Raw genomic sequence first — 27,247 nt, 5'->3', positions numbered from 1 at the left:
CTCCTTCTCTTTTTCTGGTTTTAATCAGGTCTTTCCGGCCTCCCTTCAACAGCTTTCCTGCCATTTGTTTTTGCTCATAGCAACGTGGACTTCAAACCATTTGTCCACCAATATAACTGCACTTAAATGGCACTGAGTACCTCAATCTGTTTAGCTGGAACTATCTGGGACACCTTCAGAAACACCAGCCAGCCGCAATCCCGTTCAGCTATTTAATGTAATGTTTCCGCAATATAAAGGCACCGTTCGAGAGCTGAGGTTTTAAAACGGCTGAAGCAAGCTTCTCTGGGCCCAGACTGACCATTAAAGAGAGGAAAGACCGCATTCAAGAGCCAACGCAATAAAAACTCACAAACTCCAAAAGAACTTCAAAATATGCCGTAATGTTTGAAAACCCTGGCCGATTTTACATTTTTTTTCACATCCTATTTTTCACAAAAGGGACCTGTTCTAAACGTTGGGGACCCTGCCGTTTTCCAGATGGTTCTCTTCAGTTCTAAACTGTTTCGTAAAACGAGAAAACCTCTCCCCTTCAACTATGTCCGTACACTCATCTAATGTTTCTATTGATTCACAGGGGTATACGCGCAGTCATAAAAAGGAGCTGACTGAATACCCAGGGCTGCTTTATATCATTACACAATTCATCATCATACGCACACATCTTGAACACACACACACAGAAATATACCTCTTCTCCTAAGGAGATGTTGTCAGCTTTTCTGTGTTAAGTGAAGGGAAAAGGGCATAAAGAGACAATTAAAGATAATGATGAGTTGAGCAGGAACAGAAAGAGAAAGGAACTCCCTTCCTGAGAATATAAAAGCAGCTCCCTCTGTACTGTAGGCCTCATCTCGGTCCAGGCGGCTAATTGATGGCAAATAGCTCTACAGCAGTTTCCTTCCACACACACACATGCACACACACAAATACACGTCATATATTATATACACATATGCAGTTTCCCTGCGGTTTTCAACACAGCTCGTTTGGCAAGAGAGAAAGGTCTCACTCCAGACAGACCCAGCCCATAACGGAAAACACTCGCACGCACGCACGCACGCACACACACACACACACACACACACACACACACACACACACACACACACACACACACACACACACACACACACACACACACACACACACACACACACACACACACACACACACACACACACACACACACACACACACACACACACACACACACACACACACACAGTGTTATGATATTTAGCTCTTATCTTGAATAAGGTAGGACAGTTAAGTAGTTTGCTCATGCTTTTGGGAAGGTGGGAACATTTAAGTGTTTGTGTGACTTCCAGAGCTTTAACTGCTTCTCCTGCCCAATGAGAGTAACTCCTGAGAGGCTAGACTTTGCGAAACCAGCCCATGATGGGGATAGCACTAGCCTGGCAACCAGGCCTCACATATGGAAACCGTTTAACTGTTATTATTAATATCCCTAAAAAAATCAAAAAAAAATCAAACTAATAACACATGCAAGACACTGCCAAGACTCAGCTCAGGAGACAGAGGGAAAACACATACATACACAAACAGAGACTGTCTGCCATGTGCACACGCATACACACATGAAGACGAATGTACACACACAGACGCCTATTGCTTAAACAGAAAAACACACTCCTAGTCAGTGGCCTGTAAAAGTATTAGCCTTCCTGCCCGCTTGGATGGAAATTAAACTTTCTTTCATGTCTTTGGTTCAGAGGGTTTTTACACCTGGTTGTGGCTGCGGAGATGGAGATGGACCCACCCTAGCACCCACCCTTACCACACACACACACACACACACACACACACACACACACACACACACACACACACACACACACACACACACACACACACACACACACACACACACACACACACACACACACACACACACACACACACACACACACACAAACAGCGGAAGTGGGCAGGAACAACAAAGATTGGCTGCTGTACCATAACCTCTAAACAAGAACAAAATCTTAAACTTCCCCAAATGACAAGCAGAAAGGGGAAATGGGGAAGTGTGCGCGCGCGTGTGTGTGTGTGTGTGCGTGTGCGTGCGTTGGACTGTGTGATTCAGTAAAAGGCTCAATACAACCAGATGTGAAAAGGCACATTTTGTTATTTACAATACCTCAAAACCCCAAACAATTCCTTTTCATTTTAAACTAATTTTGCTGACCTAGGCATATTGGACTCACTTTTATTATTTTTTCACTTCCTTTCAAACATTTGAGAAAGTGTTTACTCTGCTAGAAAAACTGCTATGAATCCAAGTAGAAAGAAAATTAAGAAGTGTTGCAATTCTAAACCTATTTAATTAACCTCAACCACTTATTTGAAGTACATAATAAAAAACATTGCTACTTTTCATTTAAAAAATAGATATTATTATTATTATTATTATTATTATTATTTTGACCTTCTGTACACTTCTTTTTTTCTCCATTGTAGCTTCTAATAATTGGTTCACATAATAGAGTTAAAATGTGGGATAACCTGTCTTGTACTAATTATAAAGCAATGAAAACTGTGTAAACTGTTATACAAAACAGATTTTTGGGGGGGGAAATCTGTCCTTGAATGAGCACTCATTGAAAGCAGCATTTATAACAGACTCATTTCATATAGTTTAGTGACGGGCAAGTTTCTAATGAAGTTTTTATATATTAAAATATTTGGGAGAGTTTACTGATTTGTGTTTTTATAATTGTTTTAATTAGAGGCCCAACTGATTCCTTTCCACATCTCAGTGCACTTTTGTTTAAAGATGTTTTTTTAAGGAAAACTTAACTGACAAATACACAAATTCATACTGTCTGTCAGGTGGGAAAAAAAGGCCGTCACACACTGTCCCAGAGCTCAAGAAGAAAGCAAAGCGAGAGAAGAGCTACATTCCTCTCCTCCTCCCTGTTGACTCTAATCTCTCTTTAAAATGGCTCTCACAAAGAACCAGCGCGGACTAGCTAATTAGCAACACTTTAGGCCTCTGCAGCTATTGTGTGCGTGGTGTGTATATGTGTGCGTTCATTGTGTGCACCGCCGGGCTCTCGACTGTTTCCAGGGTAACTACTTGCCAAGCAGCCTTGTAAGCGTTGCACATTTTGTCTTTACTCCTTACTTTCCCCGCTCCCCCTCTCGGTGTCCATCACTTTTTGTGAGTACGGAGTGGGGGAATAAAGGAGTACAGACCTTAAAGAAAAGAGAGGACACTATGGGACCAAGATATGAGCATTTTTCAGCCTGTGGGTGGGGGTTGTAAACTAATGCTCTCTTTATTTGAGTGCCTTGCCCCTAGTGAACTCTGAAACACTGCATCTGAGCCCACTTCAATTAAAACCAATTACAGCTGTTGCTTTTTGATTGAGAACGCTGAAGACCAATGTGAACAGGGATCCACACACAGTCACACCACAGTGTCACTGACCAGCACCAGTAATGAGGTCATGCAGCTTTGCTTGCTGACCTATGACCTCTTAAAAAGGCCTCAGTCACCATGGCGATCCCTTCTGAAGGGTGAGAGTCAACAATCAACTTTTTCACCCTTAGGAACTTGTCCGTGAAGAGTATCTGTCCCTGCTCATGTGTGTGTACATGTGTGTGTTATTTACCTGCCAGCACAGCAAGGCCTGCCCAGGGTTAAGTGCTTTCAAACACTCCCATGGCAACCAAACCCAACCTAACCCCTTCAGGTGCCCGGAGATCTGTGTATTACTCAGTCTCCATAACACAGAGAAGACACACACAAACACACACACACACACACATCCTCCTTTTGCCGGTATATGTCTATTCTTGTCTCTCAGCCTCTCGCTGGTTGGGTCAACCAACCGTGACTGTGTCCATGCCGGCTGATCTGGCCTAGTGGACCATGTCTACTGTCCGTCTTCTTTTTATCCAGAAGACTTGTAGCCTTGTAGCATGGTTCTTCAGAGGCCCTCAGGCAATAACCTTTATTATAATGTAGATTTTACAGTTTCCCTCAATTCAGTGTGACATACTTGTTAGCTATTATTTCAGAAAACGCCATAATGTCAATCACATTTCTCTTTCATTAGAGTTTGAATGTGTATGTGGTGGCCTAACAGCAAATATAAAAGAAGGGAACTGAAATTACATCAATAGTGATACTACAATAGTCACACTTGGTTGATTCTAAAAACAGCATGGCTGGAAAAAATATATGTTTGTTCATAAATGTTACTAAATACAACATCTCATCTGCGAATTAGGTATTAACCAAGTAAATATGAGGAATGTGAGTCATGAACAACACAGTTCTTACCATGACATTTACAGGTGTGTTTGTGGCAGTGTGGAGTGCAGGAATACAAACTTGTATATGTTAAAGTGCACAAGCCAATTTATGGAAAAAAAGATTCCCCAAAATCTATAGACTCAACATGTAGTACTCTGTAATAGTTTTTAACAATGACTATGAGCAGATTCATATGAAGAGAGATCATCAGCACAAACAAAAAGTGAAGTGAAAGTCAAAGAAGATGGATAAAGGGACCTGCTGGTGCTGTTAAGACTCCTAGAGGAAGTTGGTGTTCTATAGGTTTCTTTGTATTGCCGCGGTTACAGCAATGGGTGTTCTGTAATGCTAGGCAACCCAACTGGCCCCTCCTCTGTCTCAGCATGACCTTTGGTGACCTGCGAACTACACTGACCTCGGACATAAAGAGGAAGGCCTGGCCCAGACCAAGGGAAAGCTTTTAGGAGGTGACAGCACTCAGAGAGAGGCCTGGCACTGATTTACTGGCCCGCACACACTACCGACACAGACACACACACACACACACACATGCAGATGGACATACAGACAGGAAAATGACACGCAGGCACACATGTCATGCAGATGCATGAACATAATGTAATTAAATTCAATCCCACTGCGCTGACAAATTAGTCTGAATTGTTTTGCTTTCACCTTTTCCTCCTCTCTTATAGCCAACCCTTCACCTCACTCTCCTCTGCACTCCTGACCTGAAAGTGAACTCTGGTGGAGAGCTGGAGGTCAAACAGGACATAACTGTCCCAGTGACCAAAATTCACCTCCCATAATTCAGCAATGGCCGAGCAGCCGGGGCTATAGAATCGCATGCGTCTCAAAAACCTCCCCAACTCCCTCCATACGGGCCATAATTACAGAGTCTAGCCAATCTAACTGGAAGCCATATGTTATCTGAATTATCCAGCATCTCTCATCGTCTGTTAATGCGCAAAGCAATCTCACACATCTGTCCGCAGAGCACTCCCGCCATCAAACCCAACTGCACGCTTTTGCACATGTGTGCACACACAAAAAAACGGCTATCTTTCATCAGTGTTTGTGTATATCGGAGATCTGTATCAGTTCCCCCTGATCTCCAGTCATCACTGTGGCTCCTTAATTACACCGTTCATTAACTCACATCAGCTCTGTGCATGTATGTAACTGCCTGTGTGTATATGAGAGGGGGAGAGAAACAATGATTGCCATTATGTGTGTGTGCATTTGAGAGAGAAAAATAGATTATGACAAATGGGAGTGAGGATCGAAGCTCCAAACCAATTTTTAAAACTGCCTTTTTCTCTGCAACTGCTCCATTCAAACCCTTGGGGAAGGAAGGCCGCTGCTACAGAAATCTCACTTTATATGAACTTGTAGGAGTGGGTTATGGTAAAAAAAAAAAATTGAGAGAAAGAAAGAAAAATCTCTCCCTAGCTGTTTAAGCTGACCGATGGACCGCACTCCTGAGAGGAAACGGCACCTTTTTGTCTTTGTCTCCCCCTTTTTCTCCCTCCTTCTTCCCCCACCTCTCTTCTTGACATCACAGGCCGCAACTACTGTAGCTGCTGGAACACCAGAAGCGATTCATTGATGGCAAGGGAAAAGGTGGAGACATGAAATGGGTGAGAAAGGAGGGACAGGGGGGAAGTGGTGGAGCTCAGTGCGGACTCACATTTGCAAAAAAAATAAAGTCAGGGGGGATGAGAGAGGTAAAGAAAAGAAAAGAATTGAAGACACCTGGTTCTCGTCAGAGCACCCTCCACCCAGCCTCACACACGAACACACACACACACACACACACGAACACACACACACACACACTTTGAGGTTTGTTAGGATTTATCCTGCTTACATTTCTCCTCTGCTATGCATCATTTCATGTCTACACCCGTGCCCAGCACCTCAACAAAGTGCCATACACTCTCCATTGCACTCTCACTTTTCCACCTCTCCTTCCTCCCGTCGCCTTATTACTCCGCGCTTTGTTTTCCCTCCCTCCCTTCCCTCTCCCCTCAATGATGGGGCAGAACTGGTCTTCGCCCCCTCTTCCCTTTCTTCCCTCTCTCCTGCTCTGTTCTTTCTGGGGAGGCAGACAGGCAACATTCCACAGGGAGGCCCAGGCGCCCTTTTCTGACACGTCTCAGCGTTACACCCCTCCCTCATCCCTCTATTCCTCCTCTCTAGCCCACCAATGCCCCCCGACCCCCCCACCCACCCAACCAGTATGCTGACTCGTTGCCCCTCCTTTTACCTCTGTTCCCTCCGGCTTTATGTCCCATATCCCCAACACCTATTCTCCGGACACCCACTTCCCCATATGTCCGCTGACCACCTAACTGTGACCTTCATTTATTTATCTATCTATGTATCTATCTATCTATCTATCTATCTATCTACCTATCTATCTATCTATCTATCTATCTATCTATCTATCTATCTATCTATCTATCTATCTATCTATCTATCTATCTATCTATCTATCTATCTATCTATCTATCTATCTATCTATCTATCTATGTATGTATCTATCTACCTATCTATCTACCTATCTATCTATCTATCTATCTATCTATCTATCTATCTATCTATCTATCTATCTATCTATCTATCTATCTATCTATCTATGTATGTATGTATGTATGTATCTATCTATCTATCTATCTATCTATCTATCTATCTACATCTATCTATCTATCTATCTATCTATCTATCTATCTATCTATCTATCTATCTATCTACCTATCTATCTATCTATCTATCTATCTATCTATCTATCTATCTATCTACCTACCTATCTATCTATCTATCTATCTATCTATCTATCTATCTATCTATCTATCTATCTATCTATCTATCTATCTATCTATCTATCTATCTATCTATCTATGAGAAATACACAAAAAACGAAGAAGATGGAAACAGAAAACAGAGAGGGGCAAGTGGATGTGGTTTGATGGCTGTGATTTCTCTCAGGTTCCCAAGGGGCCCAAGGAAAGACGGCTTTGTGTTCTGACAAGACCGCGCTGTCAGGAGTTCTGTGTGTGTGTCTTTTTTGCTCCAGTGCGCACTGGCATGGTGTTTAAGCACCAACACTAGTCTGCAGTACACCTTCAGGTGAGAGACTCAAGCGTGGAGTAGAAATGAACAAGAAGAGAAGGAGGAGGAGGTATATCTTTAAGGTTGAAGCTAGAGAGCAGTTTCTTATACAATTTAGTCAGGTGACCAGGGTCAGTATAGAGGCTGTCCGTGTCAGAAAATATTGATTTTAGTGGGCACAAGCTTAAAAAAATACAGCCTCCATGGCCACCTAGCACGACTTGTCTTGTGATGGAATAAGGGATAAAAAAAAGTTATTAGTTTTTAGTACAATAACTAGGGGGAAAAAGCAAAAAAAACGTCTCAAACTTGAAGTGGTCGGTAAACATATATTATAATAGAAATGATAAAATATGAATTTACAATTGGACATGTAACACAATACTTTTTCACTTTAAGTGGATAGTTCTAAATGATGTGAATGGACACTAAAAACCAAGCAAGAATGAGAAAAATAGATGAATAAATAAAGAAAATCTGCTGGTTTTGATATCAGAGCAGCCAACAGTGCTCACTGGCACAGAACTCCCATTTTATCCAGTGGGTGAGGTGCGGGTGAGGCAGAGGTGTATGATGCTACTAAAGGCTGGTCATTCTGAAGAGAGGTGGCGGGGACACACAGAAAATTATACAGTAACTACCCAACATGGAAATGTAAAAGAAGAAAATAAAGGTTTCTGAAGATTATACTCATACATTCATAAATTCTAGCTTTTTATTATAAACTGACGTACCACTCAACTGTACAGTAAAACAGCCATAAACTGGGAAAAGACTGTAGTGGCAGAAAGTAAAACAGTTCCAGAAAAAAACATCCATAGTACAGGAAGGACACACCTATGCCTCATGACAACTCTAATCTTTTCAATCTGCTCAAATTGAGCTGAACAGAAAGCTCTAAATACAGAATTGCTACAATAAATTGCTGTGTATTTACTGCTACATTATATGTGGATGTAACATTTTTTAGAGAGGTGAGGGCTGGGATCTGGAGGAAAGGTTGTGCTTGTCTTTCATGGTCCGCAGCACATAGAAGCAAAAAGAAGTACAGTGAGGGAGAGGAAGAGAAAAAGATGGAAAGAGAGAGGGAGGTATGTTTGTGGTTGGTAGCCCGCTCAAGAGAGGAAATACCAGCGTGCACACACACACACACACACACACACACACACACACAGGTGCAAAAACATAGAGAGCAGAGACACGTCCGAGAGAATAAAGACCTGCTTTGTATGAGCTACAGGTTTAGTGTTTATGTATGTGCATTTGTGCGTGGCTGTGTGTGTGTGTGTCCTCGGATGAAGGTTGCTGAGGAAGCAGGGTGAGGATGCAGTCAGGGGAAGGAGGAGGGAGAGCAGGACAGGAGTGAAGGGCCTTGAGTGTTCTTCATTCACCTAAGGCTCCATCATTATAATTAGAGGGCATAATTTTAGCAGCAGGGAGGAAACCCTGATTTTTTTCCCCTGGGTTTTCTCAACCGGAAACTCAGCTGGTGTCAGAGAGCCCAGAACTCACATCACTGAATCTCTGTGATGGGCGGACACAGTCTCGCACTGACGCGCACTGCGCACGCGCACGCGGCACACACACACACACACACACACACACACACACACACACACACACACACACACACACACACACACACACACACACACACACACACACACACACACACACACACACACACACACACACACACACACACACAGGGAGTGATACATATTGCAGACTTGCTTATACAGCCAGAAAATGCAGTAACTAGGAGAATTTCTTCCATCCTAATCTTTTCATCATTTGCAGCAAATGGCAGATGAAAAATATGAATCAGTGAGTTTCCGTCATTGGATGACAACACTCTGCAGACATTCTTTTGTGGTTATGGACAAATGACTAATGTGGAGACATTTGGATGAGAAAAACATTTCATATTGAGCTCTTATTTGTGTGTTTGTGTGTTAAGGCTCGGGACAATTGGGCTGCAATCATCGTTATGAGAATTTTTGGGAAATGAGAACTTAAAATGGCAAATTTCATCCAAGAAGTTCCAGGAAGTTTGGAAATTCCATTTGTGTTCTGTGTTCAGTGTGTGTGTGTGTGTGTGTGTGTGTGTGTGTGTGTGTGTGTGTGTGTGTGTGTGTGTGTGTGTGTGTGTGTGTGTGTGTGTGTGTGTGTGTGTGGAGGGGGACTGGCGCACAGGAGGCAAGACAAATAGCATTACTGGATACACTACATGCAGACTTGTCAAACACACACAAACAGCACTTCATGGATCACTAAAAAAGTAAAACTCCTACACACATTTCTTGAGCAACGTATATCGGGTGTTTGTGTTTCCAGTTTAAATTGCGGGGATGTCTGATCCCTTTGACAGGACAAAATGGCTTTTTCCACCTACAGAGTTTAACCACAGGTGTGTTTTCTAATATTTTCTCAGCCAGCTACATGTAATAATATGTGAACCTCGGGCATATGATTTATCATGGTGGACCATTTGAAATAATTGGCACATTATGAACTGTGAGTAATTAAAGCACCTAAAAGCCAACCTGTCAGAGCTTTTCACTGTTCATGCAAGCCTGACAATTACCAGAGACTGGTTGACGACGTGCTGTCACATCTGTACATTATGTAACAGCCTGGTGTGTACATGCTGTTCTATACAACTGTACAGTACATATGTACGAGTTGCACAAATGGGAGGTGTTGCAAAACAAGTTCTCGCAGGCATGTACATACAGGTAGATATGTAAACAAAAGTTCAAATGCATGCGTGACATGTACACAGAAGCACACATAGGCACAAACACACACACACACCTGTTGCTGTTGCAGGTGCAGTAAGTCGACCGGGCTAATCTCTCCATTGGTGTCTCCGTTAGATCCACCCTCTCTACCTCCCCCTCCATCTGATTGGCTGCTTAGGCTGCTGACTCCGTTTTGGTTGGACGGTGCCGTTCGAATGGTCTCAGAGGCTGATTCCACCATCATCACTGGCACCTGAAAGCAGAGAAGAAGAAGGGGGGGTTAGGGGTGGTGGGGCAAAACAACACACAGATTGAAAAAAAGTGACCGGGGCAGTTTGAGAAGAAAGCCTGCTCCCATCTGAGTGAACAAACAAGGCAGGACACTAAAGTAAACACACGTAGAGATAGGGAAGTGAATTGTGTGTGTTCATGTGCACGAGTGTGTGCATGTGTACTTTTTGAAAAGGGCTTTTGGTCATGAACCAAACACACAAAAACATGCCCAAGTGGCCACAAAGCAACACCTGAAGCAGACACTTTTTTGTCTGTATGTAAATGTGTGTCTAGGAGCGAACGCAAGGATTAGGATAAGACGTGCAGCAAATCTAAACTGACAAGGCTGTTAATACTCTGCTATATAGTTAAATAACACAGACATTTCTCCAATAATCAGAGGTGGCATGTGTGCGCTGTGTGAGAGCCATGAGCAGGTTGGTCTTTGAGACAGATCTGTTTGATGCACCTTCATAGGACCTCTCTAATTAGACCGTGTTCCTTTCACAAAACCCGACAAAACGAGCCGTTCCTGGATGTGTTGTTGTTTTTTGAGAAACAACGCCTCGCAAACACACAGGCGCATTTGCCATCGTTAGGAGCCTGAGCGTGGGAGAGAGGAGCTGCTGAGACACACACATACGCGGCATGAACACACACAAGGCTGCTAACACAAAACAAAACAAACCTTCACACAAGCACGCAGGCTGTGAACTCCTAATGACAAGCTCAATCTCGTCTTTCCGCCTCATCCAGTTTTAGAAATTAACACACACACACAGCGCATAGTTTTTAAGGGGAAAGTTCTAATGCTTTTATTTCAGCAACCCAGGGTGGGTACACAAAACGCCATCGAGGCATTGTACCCGCTGTCTGTGTGTGTATGTGCGTATTTTTCAGAAGTCTACAACCCATGCCTTCTGGGGAAACAATAAAAGGCATTTCATGAGAGAATCTAACTTTTCTTTTCCTCTGAGGCAATAGCAGGTGGAGCTATGTGTGCTGTGTGCTGTGTGTGTGTGTGTGTGTGTGTGTGTGTGTGTGTGTGTGTGTGTGTGTGTGTGTGTGTGTGTGTGTGTGTGTGTGTGTGTGTGCATAAGCCTATTTTTTTTGCTAACAGCAGGTGAAGGTGTGAAAGAGCGATGGTGGCTCTGTTAATGGAATGCTGCCAGATGCTTGCTGAGGGACAGGGACCCGAGTGTGTGAGTGTGTGTGGTCAATACAAGAGTATGCAGGTGTAAGGGCTGTTGGTTGTGCTTGTAAAAGGGTGTGTTTAAACAAATCCCCTCAAAACTATATTCTCTCACAAGTGGTTTTCAGTCTCATTTCTCTGAAAAAACGTTTTCTCCTTTAAGCAGAGCAAACTAAAATGTATTTGCTAACATTTTATTGTTTGCAGACATTAGCAGATGTTGCAGAAGCAGGTCTCAGCACCCATAAAATCAAAAATAAATATAGCTTGATACCACTGAGAAAATACTTTTTGCACTTCTTAGGTGGAAAGTTTATTCATGACCTTGGAGACGGTGGGTGCCTACATATTGGCATTTTTTTTGGCAAATGTATTTCCCCAGAAAATGTGTTGAACTAAACCTTTAAAAGTACAAGGTGGCTACAGGCAGATTTCCCCAGTTCTCCTTAACAAGCAGCACAATTTGAAAACCCAACCACAAATCACGCTGTGGCATTTTTCCTCCCCATTGACTCTCTCCTGTGTCTCTCCTGGCACCCATCCGCCTGTGAAGTTAAGACTGCAAAGTTGAGTGTTATTGTGACATTTAAAGCTAGTCACTTAATCTCCAACCACATTCTTCTTCCTAACACTTCCTCCTCTCTTCATTCTCCTTCCTTCCATCTCCTCCTGCACTTGTTCAGACCTCTGCTGGGTCAAACTGCTCCCTGAGGTAATATTATGAAGCAAGCCATAGTGCTGAGTGATCAACAGATCCCGCCGCACACTCCACTGACTTTGCACTGCAGTAAAAACTCCTCGCATCATCACACGTCTCACTAAGCATGAATCACCGGCCTGCTATCTAGCCCACACTACGCCTGTGCTGTAATGTACTGTACACCAATCTGCTTCTTACTCTTTCTCATTGACCTTATTAGCAATGAAGGGAAGAGAGATAGAGCTCACAGGTGGACAAGGACCTAATGGGAAAGTGGGGAGTGTGTGAAGACGTGAGCGCATGCCCTCTTTTTAGCACACACAGGCAGTGTGGTATGCTCATCTAAGGGTGTGTACTCTGTCATATCCTGTAATGGGTGTATATAAGCTTGTGTAATGGAGGTCGGGAAAAAGGCAGGGGCATAAATCTAGCCTGAAGTCTCTGATTAGGGTTATGATACACACATACAGTGCTTTAAGTTTAAGTGTTTCTGGCAGCGAAGAGGAGCTGCCCGTGCAGAGGCCTGCCTCAACCCGCCACTCACTCTTTCTGTACCTGTGCCTCAGTCTCTCTACATGCTGAAACCCCCTCCAGCTGAACCCCTGACCTGAGAGTGTGTTGGAAGAGACATTCCCACTACCCTGAGGGGACCGAGCGAGGGAGGGAAGGAGGGGCGCAGATCAGAGAGATAAAGAATGTGTTTCGAGGAGAGGGAAATAAAAGGCCTCCTTTGCCTTTTAATTGGGATGGAGAAGAGAAGAAGGGAAAATGGGACTCAACATGTTTCTGATGACTCTGTGTGTGTTTGTCTTAGAGGCTGACACCTACCTTTGTACTGTAATGGATTAGCTCACAGCCAACGCTAGGTGCATATGTTTATGTGTGTGATTGATGAGTGGAGAGGAGCTGGGATGAGTCCTGTTAGAACACGTAAGCTCGTTCAGATGTTTCCCAAAAATGTTGCGCTAATAATAATCAGAACTTAACTCTCCCTCCTGCTCCTTCCCACTGCTCTGGGTGTGTGGAGTTCAAACAGGCAGAGACAAATGCCCAGTGAGCTGGCTCACAGCGGCTGACTCTCAGGCTTTGTTGGAGGGATTGGCTCTGTCAGATTCCTCCTGGTCATAGCTCGTCAGAACCGTAAAGCCGGACCACTTTCACTTTCTGTGAATGTGTGTGTGAGAGAGCGTTGTGTACAGTGTGTATTTATGTGTGCATCTGTGTTTACAGCAGCTTAGTGAGATAATAAGTCTTTATCATGTTATGCCTCATGTGGGAATATTTCCAGCAGTCCCATAACGCCTGTTCTGTTTCCTCCGCCTTGCATCAGCTCGCAGGAACGCTGCTTATTAGGCAAAGAACTGAGGGAATAAGGGTGGGAGGGAGAGTAAGGGGGGGAAGGAGTAGGAGGAAGGGGGGTAAGGAAAAAGAATTGTCTGTACCAGTATCTACACTCCATCATCTATCTACTTTCATCTGACTCTTGAATTATCTGCCTTTCTCCTTCTCCCTGCCTGCTGTCTTCCTCCCTCTGGTTACGCCTGGTAACTAGTGGCAAGTTCAACATTAAAGTTTTCACCCTGAAATAGAATCCACATAGGTTATTTCTATGATCTGTGATAGTTCAATCAATATTTGTGAACAAGAGAAACACTCTTCCCGGAGACAGAAATCGGAGAAATTGGAGCTGTAACCTGTTGTAATCAGGAAAAAAGAATTTGGAGGAGCCTCTGTTGACAATGAGTGGCTATGTGGATTCATAACATATTTGGTTAAGCTGTTATAATCAAAGGTGCTTTATTTCAATACAACTGACAGTCACAAATTAATAAATACCCATGAAAACCATGACCCTGGTTGCTGTCACTGTGTCTGTATAATGTCCTATTTACTGTCAGTGGAGCGGCTCCAGGGTTTGTCTCTTAAAGCCTCACAAAGAATCTGAGCTGTTACATTTCAATGCTTTGACAGAGACATGAACACACAGACAGATATTAATTTAGTAAACACTTCCACACCCATGTTCTCACTTTCTCACAATGCAAACTGGCAAAGTCTGCGCCACTAAATAAACAGTGACACTGCCCTCGGGGGAATCTGCTTCAACCCCAAACCCTAGAACAAACCCAACTATCAGGTTTGGGCTCCTGCAGTATGTATCCATTAATCACTCCTTAGGTTCAAACATGAGAGATGAAACAAAAAATAATCCTATTCAAAATAAATCATCCTGGCTCCCAGTGAGACATTGAGTTGCAAAAAAGAAATAAGTCAACATGGGTTATTATCGTGGTAGTAGTGACACCGAGCAGAAACTATTGTAGACACAAGGTGTTCTTGAACAATTATAGTTTCAGGACGGAGTTTCCACTACAGTCCTGCAGCTCCTATATCCTGCTACTTAAGCACTTTTCTATGTAGCTTTCCAAGCAAGCAGATATTCAAATATCTAACTAATGAGGCTACCTTGTGCATGTTAAGTTGAGTTATGTTGATTTTAACGCAATTCAATGAATTATGGACGGACAGGTTATGACTTAAAAAATAAATAAATATGCAAATATGCTTCAGTTTTATTGCCGCAATTCAACTGTTGAAAAAGGATGTTTCCACTGTTTTGGTTCTTACTAAATGGGCAATTTCCTTTTCAGACACTAGTTCTTACTGACTCCCTTTGAATACTTTAGATAACAACATTTTGGTTGCATTAAATTCATTTTAAATACCGTATGAATATTTTTTCTCATCTGAGTGTAAAACACACAAATGTACATGAAAGCCTAGTAAAAACTATATCTTATGTTGTGTATGTTTGTATTTTCAGATGTTTGCATTCTTTTCTTCTCTGCTGACTCAAAAGTAATGACAGAAAGAGAGGAAGAGGGGATAGGAGAGATATCTGCGTGGCATTCCTGATTTGACGTGTATTAACTTCAATAAAAGAGAATGAGGTCAGGAGAAAGCTGAAGAAGTAGGCCTAACACACACGTATTTTCACACAAGAGAATGCACACATAAAAACAAACTGCAAATTCTTTTTCCATCACCTCCCTGTCCAAGTTTGGTTCTTTCCTCAGCAGCTGGCCTTTGCTACATGCAGGACAGATTTGCAGCAGGATATCAGAGCGGAGCAGCCAGGTCGTGCTTCCTGAAGCTAGCCGCTAACAGCATTGCTCCAGGCTACTCTGGCAGCCGGCCAGCGCTAACAGGTTGGCTAACAGCAAAGGGCTAATGCTAGCTGTCTGCAGTTGCCCTGGCCCTGCTCCAGTGCTAACAGGTGAACTCCATTATCCCACAGACAGATAGTCAGTAAGATGTGGGCCAATATCTACTACTGGCTGGCTCGCTTGCTGGCTGGCTTCAAAGAGCAGCGTCCACTCAGTGAGAGGAGCTAGCAGCACTGGCCTGTAGGCTGACCTCCAGCGTGCTGTGCAGCTGGCTATGGAAGAAGCCAGTGCTGTTGTTTGGGAGTAGAGAGAAGAAGAGAGGGGCTCGCAGTGCAGATGATAAGAAAATCCCTAGCTATATAAACATGGGTAATTCTTCTGTACTTCTGTCTGCCATATGGCATTCGGTCTGTCTGAGCATTTAAGTGAGCATTGGTGAGTGCACGTAGCCTCTGCATGTGCATGTGTGCTTTTCTATGTATTGGCTGTACAGTATGTAAACTGCCATATACAGTATGTTCTTTACCCTTTCTTCTTTGGAGTGTATGTCAGTGTGCGCGCCGATGTGTGAATTGTGTGTCTGCTTGCCCGCCTGCAGTTCTCTGAAGACAAAGTCCCTGTTTACAGAGCCCATAAAGATTAGCCTCCCTCGGTCAGGTGGGTTCTGGAGCCATAGGTAAACACACAGCACATTCCACACCGATGAGATCGCTTCGTATGTGTGTATGACCGGGGCAAACATACACTCCTGCCTTCACCTCGACCCTTCCTTTAGAGTGCAGTAAGTGATTTACCAGCTTGCAGACTGCTGTCTGTTCGAAATACTGGAGACAGACACAAAGATACACACACACATACACTCATACCGCACACACAAATATTTGTAGAAGGAGCGGACTTCACGCACACCTCATTTATCTGAGCCTAAAATCACGGGTTGTACATTCCTAAAGAGGTAAAGCTTGCACATGTGCGGGTTCCCATGTGTCCATTGGATATCATCCTGTGATCATGAGGATGAAAAATCCCTGTTTTCTCCTTCATCTCTCCCCTCTGTCCGGAGAGGTAATGGAGGCTAAGGTCAGGTTATGACAGTCCACACAGCTAATACTCAGATTGTATTTAACACGGTGGAACAGAGGTGAAGGGGGGGGGGGGGGGTCTAGGGCAGGAAGGAGAGGAGCTTGGAGAAAGAACGACGTGCCTTTATTTGGATCTGAAACCAGCTAGAGCGCCGCGGAGCAATTAGCAGCTCTGTCCTACGAGAGCTCTTTATTAGAATGACCTTCACTGTGGGGGGGGGGGGGGGGGGGGAGAGAGAGAGAAAAAGGGAGAAGAGACATTTTGAGAGACAAAGATGAAAATGTGTCAGTAGGGAAATGGACAGATGACATGAAGGTGAAATAGTAAAGAGTAAACTATGATTTAAAGACATTGAGATTTAAATCGTATATACGCATCGCGAAGAGGGTGTGTGCTGAATTTGATCTGTTTGACCTTCGTTCCAAAGAACAGGTTGACAAGGAATTTATAAATGCAGGCAGCAAACACGATTCCATTTTATCCTTCTATAATCTGGTAGAATGAATGAATGTGTGTGTGCCCTGTCAATAATACATGAATGTTCAGCCGTTTATAATAGTGGACCAACCTCTAGTTCATATAAAAAATAACTTCCTATTCAAACAAGAAATTGTTCCATTCCAGACACTGATACTCTCCACTTCAGCATATAAATTACTAACTTTAATTACAAGAGATAATTTTTTATAGTATGGTGTGAAAAGACACATTTTTGAAAGAGGGAGGTATATTTTTCACTGAAGAAGTAACATGTTGTATTTGCCAGTAGGTGAGGCATAATTACATTTATGATCAAATGTTGCATTAAAAGGAAGATAAAGTGAATAGATTTAATATTACCTGAAAATGAGCAACAGTGAGTTACAATAATAAAGGGATACAATGGATTAAAAAAATGTGGTGTATAAAATATAAATAAATAAATATCAAAGTGCACATATAATTTTATACATCGGCTTTCAAGTCGGGCACTTTGCATTTCCTAGTTAATTAATAGATTGGATCAGAGCGAGTTTAATCAAATATAATTGAATAAGTCCACAGTAAAAACAGGCCAGACTTTAAAGGAGACATGCAGAGAAAATGATAGCATGTCCACTTTTCAAATTAATTGAATTTTAGTACTTTTGAACTTGGTCCAAGCTGTTACAGAGGTAATTAATTCACATCCTATCCAAAAGTGCTAAAACAAGATGATATCCCTGAGCAGTCAGTATGGACACACACACACACACCCACACACACACACACACAGCTTATTTCTTTCAAAAAAGCGAAATAAAAATCAACACTGTTGCACAACAATGGCAGTATATAATGTATTCAATGCAATTGTTAGTTTTCTGTTCTTCTTGCTCTTTTCTCCCTACGTATGTCTTACAGGCCACAACTAAAATATTAATAATTTCTTAGGCGGTTCTCATTGTATTGAAAAATGTCTTCTTTATAATTTATCAGAGAAAGAAAAATCTTTGTTATAGTGACAAGCAGGCTAATTAATAGAAGTAGAAGGAACATTGAGAGAAGTCACACTAATTTGGAACATGCTAATATTAATAGAATAATTTATGGCGCAGTATAAATAAATTAATAGAGTACTTCGTTTGAAAAAGGGATGCCTTCATTTCAATTTAGGAGAAAAGAGCAAAAAGACGTCTGCCTCTTGGACAAGGACATTAATAACAGTGCTCTATCACTGAAAGAGAAAAGGAATAGATAACTAAACATGCACTGTTCACTTTTAGAACGCATCAATATTTAAGCCAGCTAATGAAAACTGGATGAGCAACACTTGTATTCCTGGCCTTGTATTTTCTCATTTGCTGTTTAAGGACTTTTTGACTGGAACATTTGTGCAGAATCTGCGAAAAGCGGAATTTTATTTATTTATTTATTTCTTTAAATGAGATGCGTCTTACTCTTCCCAATGGCTTCATGTAAACTAACAGCTGTGTGCCAGGCAGAGGGGGAGAGAGAGAGTAACAAAGACCGAGAGTGAGGGAGAGAGAGAGAGAAGTGGACTGGGTCATTACCATCCTTATTACTCCTCATTAAAATACACCCATCACAAAGACATTCTGCTGTGTATGTGTGTGTGTGTGTGTGTGTGTGTGTGTGTGTGTGTGTGTGTGCGCCTTCACGCATAAGCATGTGACCGAGCTAGTGCATGTGCGCGTGTTTCTGCTGTTCCTGATGTGCACATGTGCGTCCTTATGCAAAAGTGACAAAAAAAGAACAATATAATTGGAGAAATGTACGCAGTAATAATAGGTATTCAGAAAATGATAATTCATATTAAACAGGGTGCACAAAGTCAGCCTCATTTGCATGTTTTAGATTATATGCATTTCAAAAGTAATTTCCGCAGGGCATATGAATGACATTAATTCCCGGGCGGGTTCTGCTATAGACCTCAAACTATCAAACACTCAAACATTTAACAGATGAAAAAAAGAGGGAGCTGGTGCCTTGGCAAGGGGAGATTTCAAGGTTAAAGTATTTGAATGTGAATTTTTAAACTTCTGTCTTGGTTTGTTTAAAGTTGCTCCACAGTCAGACTAAAGTTCCATTAATTTGGAGATTCAGCGAACCGCAGATGTTTCTTTTTCTTACTCAGCTGTATGTGTTCATATGTGTGTGAAAGAGTGTGTGTGTTTTCCTGTACCAGTCCGAGAAAGACATATCTCCTCCTAATCCAGCACCATTTCCTCAGCAATAAGCCTGAATTGGTCTGACTCACTTTGTGAGTCATGTGCTTGTGTCACTCCCGAACCAGACTAGCACAATCTAACAGAGAGAAAGAGAAGAAAAGGGTCCAATAGCCCACATTAACTGATCCTGAGTGATGGAGGGGGATAGAAAAGTGTTGAAAAGGATGAGAAAAAGGATGTGGCGATGAGGGGGGAACAGGGACAATGGCGAGAGGGAGACAGAGGGTTCCCTCTCCTCTTGTGTTCATGCCGAGAGGAAGACCCCGGGGCAGGAAACAGGCTGGATGAATGTGTGATTCCAGTGGAAAACTCTGGATGCCATGGACAACATTCTTCTCTTATTAGGGAATCTGGTCTGCAGCCACAATATAGCGCCTGACTCATTACTGCGTATGTGTGTGTCTGTCAGACAGACAAATTTAACACACACACACACACACCACACACACACATGCACACACATGCACACACACACACACACACACACACACACACACACACACACACACACACACACACACACACACACACACACACACACACACACACACACACACACACACACACACACACACACACACACACACACACACACACACACACACACACACACACACACACACACACACACACACACCACCAAGATGTTCCCCACCTGTTATTCTCGCTAAGTCTTGGCCAACGCACAAAGTCACAGCTACATTAGAGGAGAGGGGGGAAAGTAGCGAGAATAAAGAGTATAGGAGGGGGAAACTAAAGCGCTCAGCATGTCTGTGTCTTGTTTGTGGTTTGTCTTCATCTGTAAACAGAGCTGCTGCTGGGAGTACGTTAGCATGTCATTATCTCATTAAGAATTGATGGCTTCTGCACAGTTCAAACTGCACTGTTGTGTTTGTGAGCGTTCAACAACCAATGTTGTACAAACACAATAACCACAAAACACATATCTCCTACAGTGCGGCCGGCACAGACGCAAGCCGCTGCTAGCACACAAACACACACTCATTTAAAAGAAAAACACTGACTTAAGATGATACATTGATGGACAAAAGTGGCACTTCTCTCTATTTATCACTACCTCCCTCTGCTGTTACTGTGTCCCCTTGCCACCTTTTTTTGTTGCTGATGTTTAAGCACTCTCAATGAAGCATTTTGTGTAAGCAGACTTCAGAGAGTGAGCAGGGGGAGTGAGGAGGGTGGGAGAGCATATCTAGGGGCAATAAAAGTGCCTAATTGGGCCTGGGAAACATGTTTGTTTTCTCGCTTGTTCTTTTTCTCCCTTTCATTATTTTTCCCAGCCAGTCACAGCAGATCAGTTCATCTGAGAAGGACGAGCGGAGAAAGCAAAGAGGATTAGATTCTGTAAGACACAAATCGTTACACTTATAGATGTGGAACAGCGCTCACGCGGACACATGCACAGACGGACTTAACATACCATAAGGCAGTCGTGGGGTGTGTGTATTGAACAAGATCTGTCTATCTTAACCAAGTGACCAACAGGGTGCACCGGGCCCTCCACTAGTCCACTCTGCCTTATCAATACACCGCTGCTCAGCCTATTCAGCAGCAAAGAGCTTCCTATGGCTGCAGCTCAACACTGGATCAATGTTATGAGCAATGCAGACAAACTGCTGCTAAACAGACTGGCCCCTGCCTCGAAGGGTCGTCACCATACGGGCTCCCCCAGGCTTGGATCGTTCCGCTAATGGAGGTCTCCGCTGAGGCCTCCAAGGGCCCCTTACCACCAAACATGCCCCTAAGGATTCACCCCCCTTCCCTCCTCTTTCTGTCTCTCTGTCATACCACCATCCCTCTATCGTTTTTCTTGCATATGGTTGTTTTGACCTCCGCCTCTTTAATCGGGAGTGCTAACTTGTACTCATGTGGGCATGTTCACAACACCCATACTAATATGGAGTGTATGTGTTTGCCAACTGTAAAAGTCCAGCTTGACTGTTGCAGGTAGTGGAAAAGGGAGAAGAAAAAGATTACCTCCTCTCACCCTCCCCCTAAACGTTGCTGGGATCCCTCACCACATGACTCCTGACTAGTCATTCTCCTCGCCCCTGCATTTGTCTTCTTTAATAACAGTGAAAATATCAAGAGATGAAAAAAAAAAGCGGTGGAAAAAACCTGCATATTTGTCATTTCCGATTGTTTACCTTTTTCACGGCAAATTGATTTTTACATCTCCTGTTACTGGAAGCTCTCTGGATTCAACTGCCAGGGCTGTCTGGCTCTGGCCTCGGCTGCCAAACCTCGACTCTGGGCTTTATGACCTGGCTCTGGGGAGGACTTTTAGGGCTTTCAACTCACAAGTAATTTCAATGATACAATACTGCTTTTGTCCTAACTACCTTTGTTGTTTTTCTTTCTCTCACTGCTGCCTCTGACTCTCTTTCTTTTCCCTTCTTCTCATCTATCATTCCCAAATCCTTCTTCACTAGCTGGGATTGTGAGTCAAAAAGACTCAGGCCCACTTCTTGTCCGTACCTGTTTGTTTGCGGAAAAGGTGGACTTGTTGCATCATGATGGGTTCACTTTCAAACAGAGAAGACAGGCTACAGGACACACGCAATAAAACCCTCTAGCTGACATTTAAGGCTTGCCGTGCTGTGAGCATGGTTGAAGTAGGCTAGAGTTTCACTGTGGTGGCTGGGCGGTGCGCTGTGGTTCGGATCTTCCTGGGTTCTGGTAGGACTGAGGTTTGCCTGCAGGGACCTCCAGTGAGCCAGGCAGCAGGCCTGAGCTAAACTGAGGCCAGAGCCTGGAATAGTCCTCAGGCCTAATGGTGTGTTTGTAAGGGCGAAACCAAACAAACAACCTGCAGTTTGAATTGAAGGACTGAGCCTCTAAGGCCAGATGCTCTAAGTCGAACCGGAGAAACGCACACAAACACGCGCAAACACATGGCATGTATGTATACAGAGGAGCACGGGCTGAAATAGACTTGTGGGAAAAGAAATGGACCACGTACCTCCAAACTTAAGTCATAGCATCAGCCCTAGCCTCTGTGTGTTGAGTGTGTGTGTGTGTGTGTGTGTGTGTGTGTGTGTGTGTGTGTATATGGATACTAACTTAAGTTGTGCGATTTTTCTCTATATTCACACTAATGAGAGAAAATGGCCAGAAAAGATCTTCCGTAATTACTCCCCAAGGAGCCAGGTTTAAGTAGCCACAGTGCATAAACAAATACACGTTCACACGCACGCACGCACGCAAACGCACGCGCACACACACACACACACACACACACACACACATACACACAAACACACACACACACACACACACACACACACACACACACACACACACACACACACACACACACACACACACACACACACACACACACACACACACACACACACACTATGCTGATACAACTAAAACAGCATGAGCCTGACATTTAAATGGTTCACCTGTTGAGAAGTGTGTGTGTAGGGCACCATGTGGGAAAGGGAAATGAAGATACAATAACATCAGTAATAACATAACATCATTATGAAGGTAGGGAACCCACCTGCTAATTAGAATCCTAGAATGTACTGTGTGTGTGTGTGTGTGTGTGTGTGTGTGTGTGTGTGTGTGTGTGTGTGTGTGTGTGTGTGTGTGTGTGTGTGTGTGTGTGTGTGTGTGTGAGTATATGTATGATTTTGTATTTTGTAAACAAACATTAACACCATTCACCTCACAATTAGACCCTTCTCAACTTCGCCTACACAGAGTGGTTGAACTCAGTCCAATCTCTTGAAATGACAAATCCAAATGGAGCTCCATGTGAATGTGTGTGTCCATAGTAGCGAGAGGGAAGGAAACAGAAAGAGAGATAATGGGGCGTACAAGAGGTCAATGTTTTATGAAATCACGGTCTTTGTCACACTGCATCAGTTCTGACTTTTCCAAATGTAATAGCGCCTTTAATTCAGCCAATGTAAGCCTGCAGCAGCTTTTAACGACTACAATAGTCTTATTCAGCACACACACACACACACACACACTCTTTTTAAAAACCTGCTCAAACTCAGACAAAGAAGCATAGATATATGACAAAATCAGGCAATCATTTTGTCCGTCTGTCTGTAAGTGAATAGTTGGGAAAGGACCGAGGCTCACACACATGCACACACTCCCTGCCCAGTGTTTGTGGTGGCGGAGCACAGCTGGTAACATCTGGATGTATTTTAGAAGTGTTTACATTTCCAAAATGCTGAAAAACTACACAGAAAGAAAGAGACAGGATTCTGAAAAACATTGCAGGTGCCAGAAGAGTAATAAAGAAAGGAGCAAGTCCCAAAAGAAGATTGTTTAAAATCTATCACAGCAGGGTTAGTTCACTTAGACACACACACACACACACACACACACACACACACACACACACACACACACACACACACACACACACACACACACACACACACACACACACACACACACACACACACACACACACACACACACACACACACACACACACACACACACACACACACACACACCAATTGGCCAAATGCAGTTATTGCCATAATCCTGGTCCAACAATAACTGACATCTGGTGTGCTAATTGGCAGACTACAGCTTTTCTGTCTGAGTTTTGTCCCATCAAGCTTCCCTTACCAAAGCTGCTCAAATAAAACAGAAACTTTGCACATCAGCTTCACTCGGCGCGTTGTCTTTCCATTTAACCAGCTGACAACCACTCTTACGCACTCACCACCACACACAACACAGACATTTCCATGGAGTACTAACAAAGCGCGTGCTGGCACGCGCACGCACGCACACACACACACACACACACACACACACACACACACACACACACACACACACACACACACACACACACACACACACACACACACACACACACACACACACACACACACACACACACACAAACTAAACAGCTGCATTTCCATTTTACTTCCCCTAAATGAGGAAAACACAAAAAAACAGTTGGACTACTTTCTGCCTAATCAAAGCTGACATCCAGTACATCCCAGTGAGATGACGTCAACAATGAAGAGACCCGCGCACACGCACAAGCACACAAGCACACACACACACACACACACACACACACACACACACACACACACACACACACACACACACACACACACACACACACACACACACACACACACACACACACACACACACACACACACACACAAACAGAGTCTTTGGGATGTAATTTCAGTGATTGGGTGTAATTTACCAGTGTAAGTTGAAACCAGACAGGGCAACTAGATTGATCCCTGCTAGATCAAAAACAAACCATACACACTTGGGTGGGGGCTATACACACACAGACTCAAGCGCAGGCCTACAAGGTATGCTCTAAACTAACAAACTCACAGTGACTTTTAAATACAAAAAAAGAGTTGCCGGAGGTGTTAGAAAATGGCCATGAACTGGAATTTACAAGAAATTAGAATTTGAATATTGTCCCACGCAAAAGTGTCCTTTGGGATCACTGTAATCCGCTCAGGTATGCCACTTTCCCATGGTCCAACCTAACCTCAGCACACACACAGATATATACACACACACACACACACACACACACACACACATACACACACGGGAGATTATTAAAGCGACCTCGTGGCACATGGAGGTTCCTGATGGATTTAACATCAGGAATGATTGTTAACTTTTAGGACTAAGAAGACTTGGAGTGACTCCTGAGAAAAACAGAGCTCTTAGCCAGACAAATGGATCACATGACAACTGGGCCGCAGCAGTAGGGACCCCTGGGAAAACGGCACTGTGCCATCTCTCAGATCACAGACTCAGGAGTCAAGCTGTAATGACGTTGTGCAGCTCTCTTTAGCTATGAATGTACCATTCACGTGGACCGGTTGAAGTAGTTTTTTGCCGTGAATATTTGCATCACAGTCAAGTGGTAAAAAAAAAGAAAAGATAATCACCGTGAAATAAATTAAACCTATTAAGACGAACATATGCTCAAGGTGACAGAAGAAATTAATTTGGCTCAACTATTGAGACCCATACCTCCACCCCGCTATAGGATTTCTACCCAACTAATTATCACGCTCCACTTTCAGAAATAATAAGGAAAGTACTTAATAGGTTAGGATTCACCCCTGCATTCATATGTCCATTTAACATCGCTGCTTTCATGCCCACACACTCTTTCCTTAATGCAATTTCACATCCGTGATTTAAAATATGAGAAGGAATTATATTTCAAGTGGTGTCAGGATTAGAATATGCAAGCAGTGACTACTGTAAGGTCTTGTGTGTGTGCGCCGAGCCTTTCTGAGAGGCTGAGGCGGAGGTAAAGATGTTAAATAATGTTTTTGTCACAGTTTAGGACGGTGGAGGAATTACAATGTAACCACAGATCTCTGATTAGTCTTCTTTCACTGTATATTAATTTAGTTCCCGCTCTACTTTATGCTGGTTTTAATTTTTAAACAGAGCACAGATAGGGAAAGACCCCCAAGTGTGTGATCCTACGCCAGCAACTGAAGTCTGTTTATATAGCCAGCCATTCGCTCCAATTAGAACAACATTCAAATGCAACTATTGTTTCATTTCAAACATTCTTTAAAATTAAATCTCTTTTTGTGTTTTTATCCCCCTACTTACGCACGACTGAATTATCATTTTCAGCCCTGCAGGCCACGGGGAAAGTGCGAAGTCAAAATGCAGGTTAGGCCAGTTTTGTTCATTATTATCAGTGTTAAGCATAAAATACATGAATAAAAAGATCAAGCAAGCCCTTAAGATGAGTTTTATCAAATTTATGTTTTTACTTATTTTTCAAAGAATATAAATGCAATGAAACATTAATCATGCATTCGGATCTTTCTGTGAACCACAGCTTTTTTTTTGTGCACTCTGTTCTTTGCTTATTTCTCTCTGTGTGATGTATTGCTGATTTCTGTGTCTCTGTATTGTTGTGCCCTGTGAGAGGTAAAGTGAAGGAGTCAATATTCTGATGAATTCTAAGAGGATTACTCAGTATAGCTCACACAATGACATAAAATCCACACATCTTCTGTCCATAAATGCATCAGCTGATCTACTGACAGAAACATCAACATTAAAATAAATAATGATTAAAACATGGCCTGACTGTGAGGGAGAGGTCTATTAAGTGCTGTGGTTTTCTATTAAACTCTAGTGGAGGCGGGGGAGAAAAAAGGGGAAGAGGAGTTCATATTATCAGAGAGAATTCCAATTAACACTCTCCCCCTCAGTAATTAGCTACTAAAATAGCTAGCGAACAAACCTAAAATCCCAACCCTGACGCCACCGCGCTGCCTAATTAATTCTCAAATCAGGAGTCGATCTGATGCAGAAACAAACCTGATAGTGTAGACGACAGACAGACAGGTCAGAATAAACCATGAGGAAGGACTAGTGTTTCAGTTTGTACTAAAGTCCAAAAAGATATGTCTCTTTATTTCAAGAGAATATAAAGTACAATTACTCTAACAGAAAAATGTAGCTTTTGTGCGGCAAGAAATAGATAAAAACAAAAGAAGGAGCCAACTGAGCAATCTACGCTGAAGAAAATGAGGGAGGGAAATCTGAAGCGAGTGAGGTAGCCAGAAAAGCAGATATCTTTTAGCCGTCTGCCGCTCATTTGCTCCTTCACTGGTCAGTTCTTCCACTGTTTAATGCAAACAGATGAGGCCTTTTCTCGCTCTTTTTCCAAATCCTTTCTTTTTAACGGTGGCTTCTTGGCCTCTGCAGTAACGTCAGCACAGCGTCTATTAAAACAGCATGTGTCTCAGCCTGCACACACATAGAAAAACACATAGCCTCTGCACTTGGATTTTCTCGGTGAACTTTTAACCTCTTTCCAAGAAGTGACATCTGGGGCATGGCGGGGGTTAAGGTGTGCTGAAAGTATTAACCGCATGCACACAGCGGTGTAGATAAAACGTATGCAATCAGAAGAAGGTATCATTAAGTCATCTGTATG

The 27,247-nt window shown here is 43.0% G+C and overlaps 1 protein-coding gene across 3 annotated transcripts in view; it reads right to left on the bottom strand.

Annotated features, from left to right (window-relative positions):
* Nucleotides 1–27,247, bottom strand: part of foxp4 (forkhead box P4) — a 90,910-nt gene that overhangs the window by 47,537 nt on the left and 16,126 nt on the right. For all 3 annotated transcript variants that reach the window (XM_063911117.1, XM_063911119.1, XM_063911118.1), the window contains exon 2: nt 10,217–10,396. In XM_063911117.1, the coding sequence (XP_063767187.1) occupies nt 10,217–10,387 (171 nt within the window). In that variant the 5' untranslated portion in view covers nt 10,388–10,396. The remainder of the gene's footprint in view (nt 1–10,216; nt 10,397–27,247) is intronic.

This window comes from Eleginops maclovinus, chromosome 20 (assembly GCF_036324505.1).
Source record: "Eleginops maclovinus isolate JMC-PN-2008 ecotype Puerto Natales chromosome 20, JC_Emac_rtc_rv5, whole genome shotgun sequence".
Taxonomy (NCBI): domain Eukaryota; kingdom Metazoa; phylum Chordata; class Actinopteri; order Perciformes; family Eleginopidae; genus Eleginops; species Eleginops maclovinus.
Note: the sequence above shows the minus strand (reverse complement) of the source record. Positions and strands in the feature narration are given on the sequence as shown.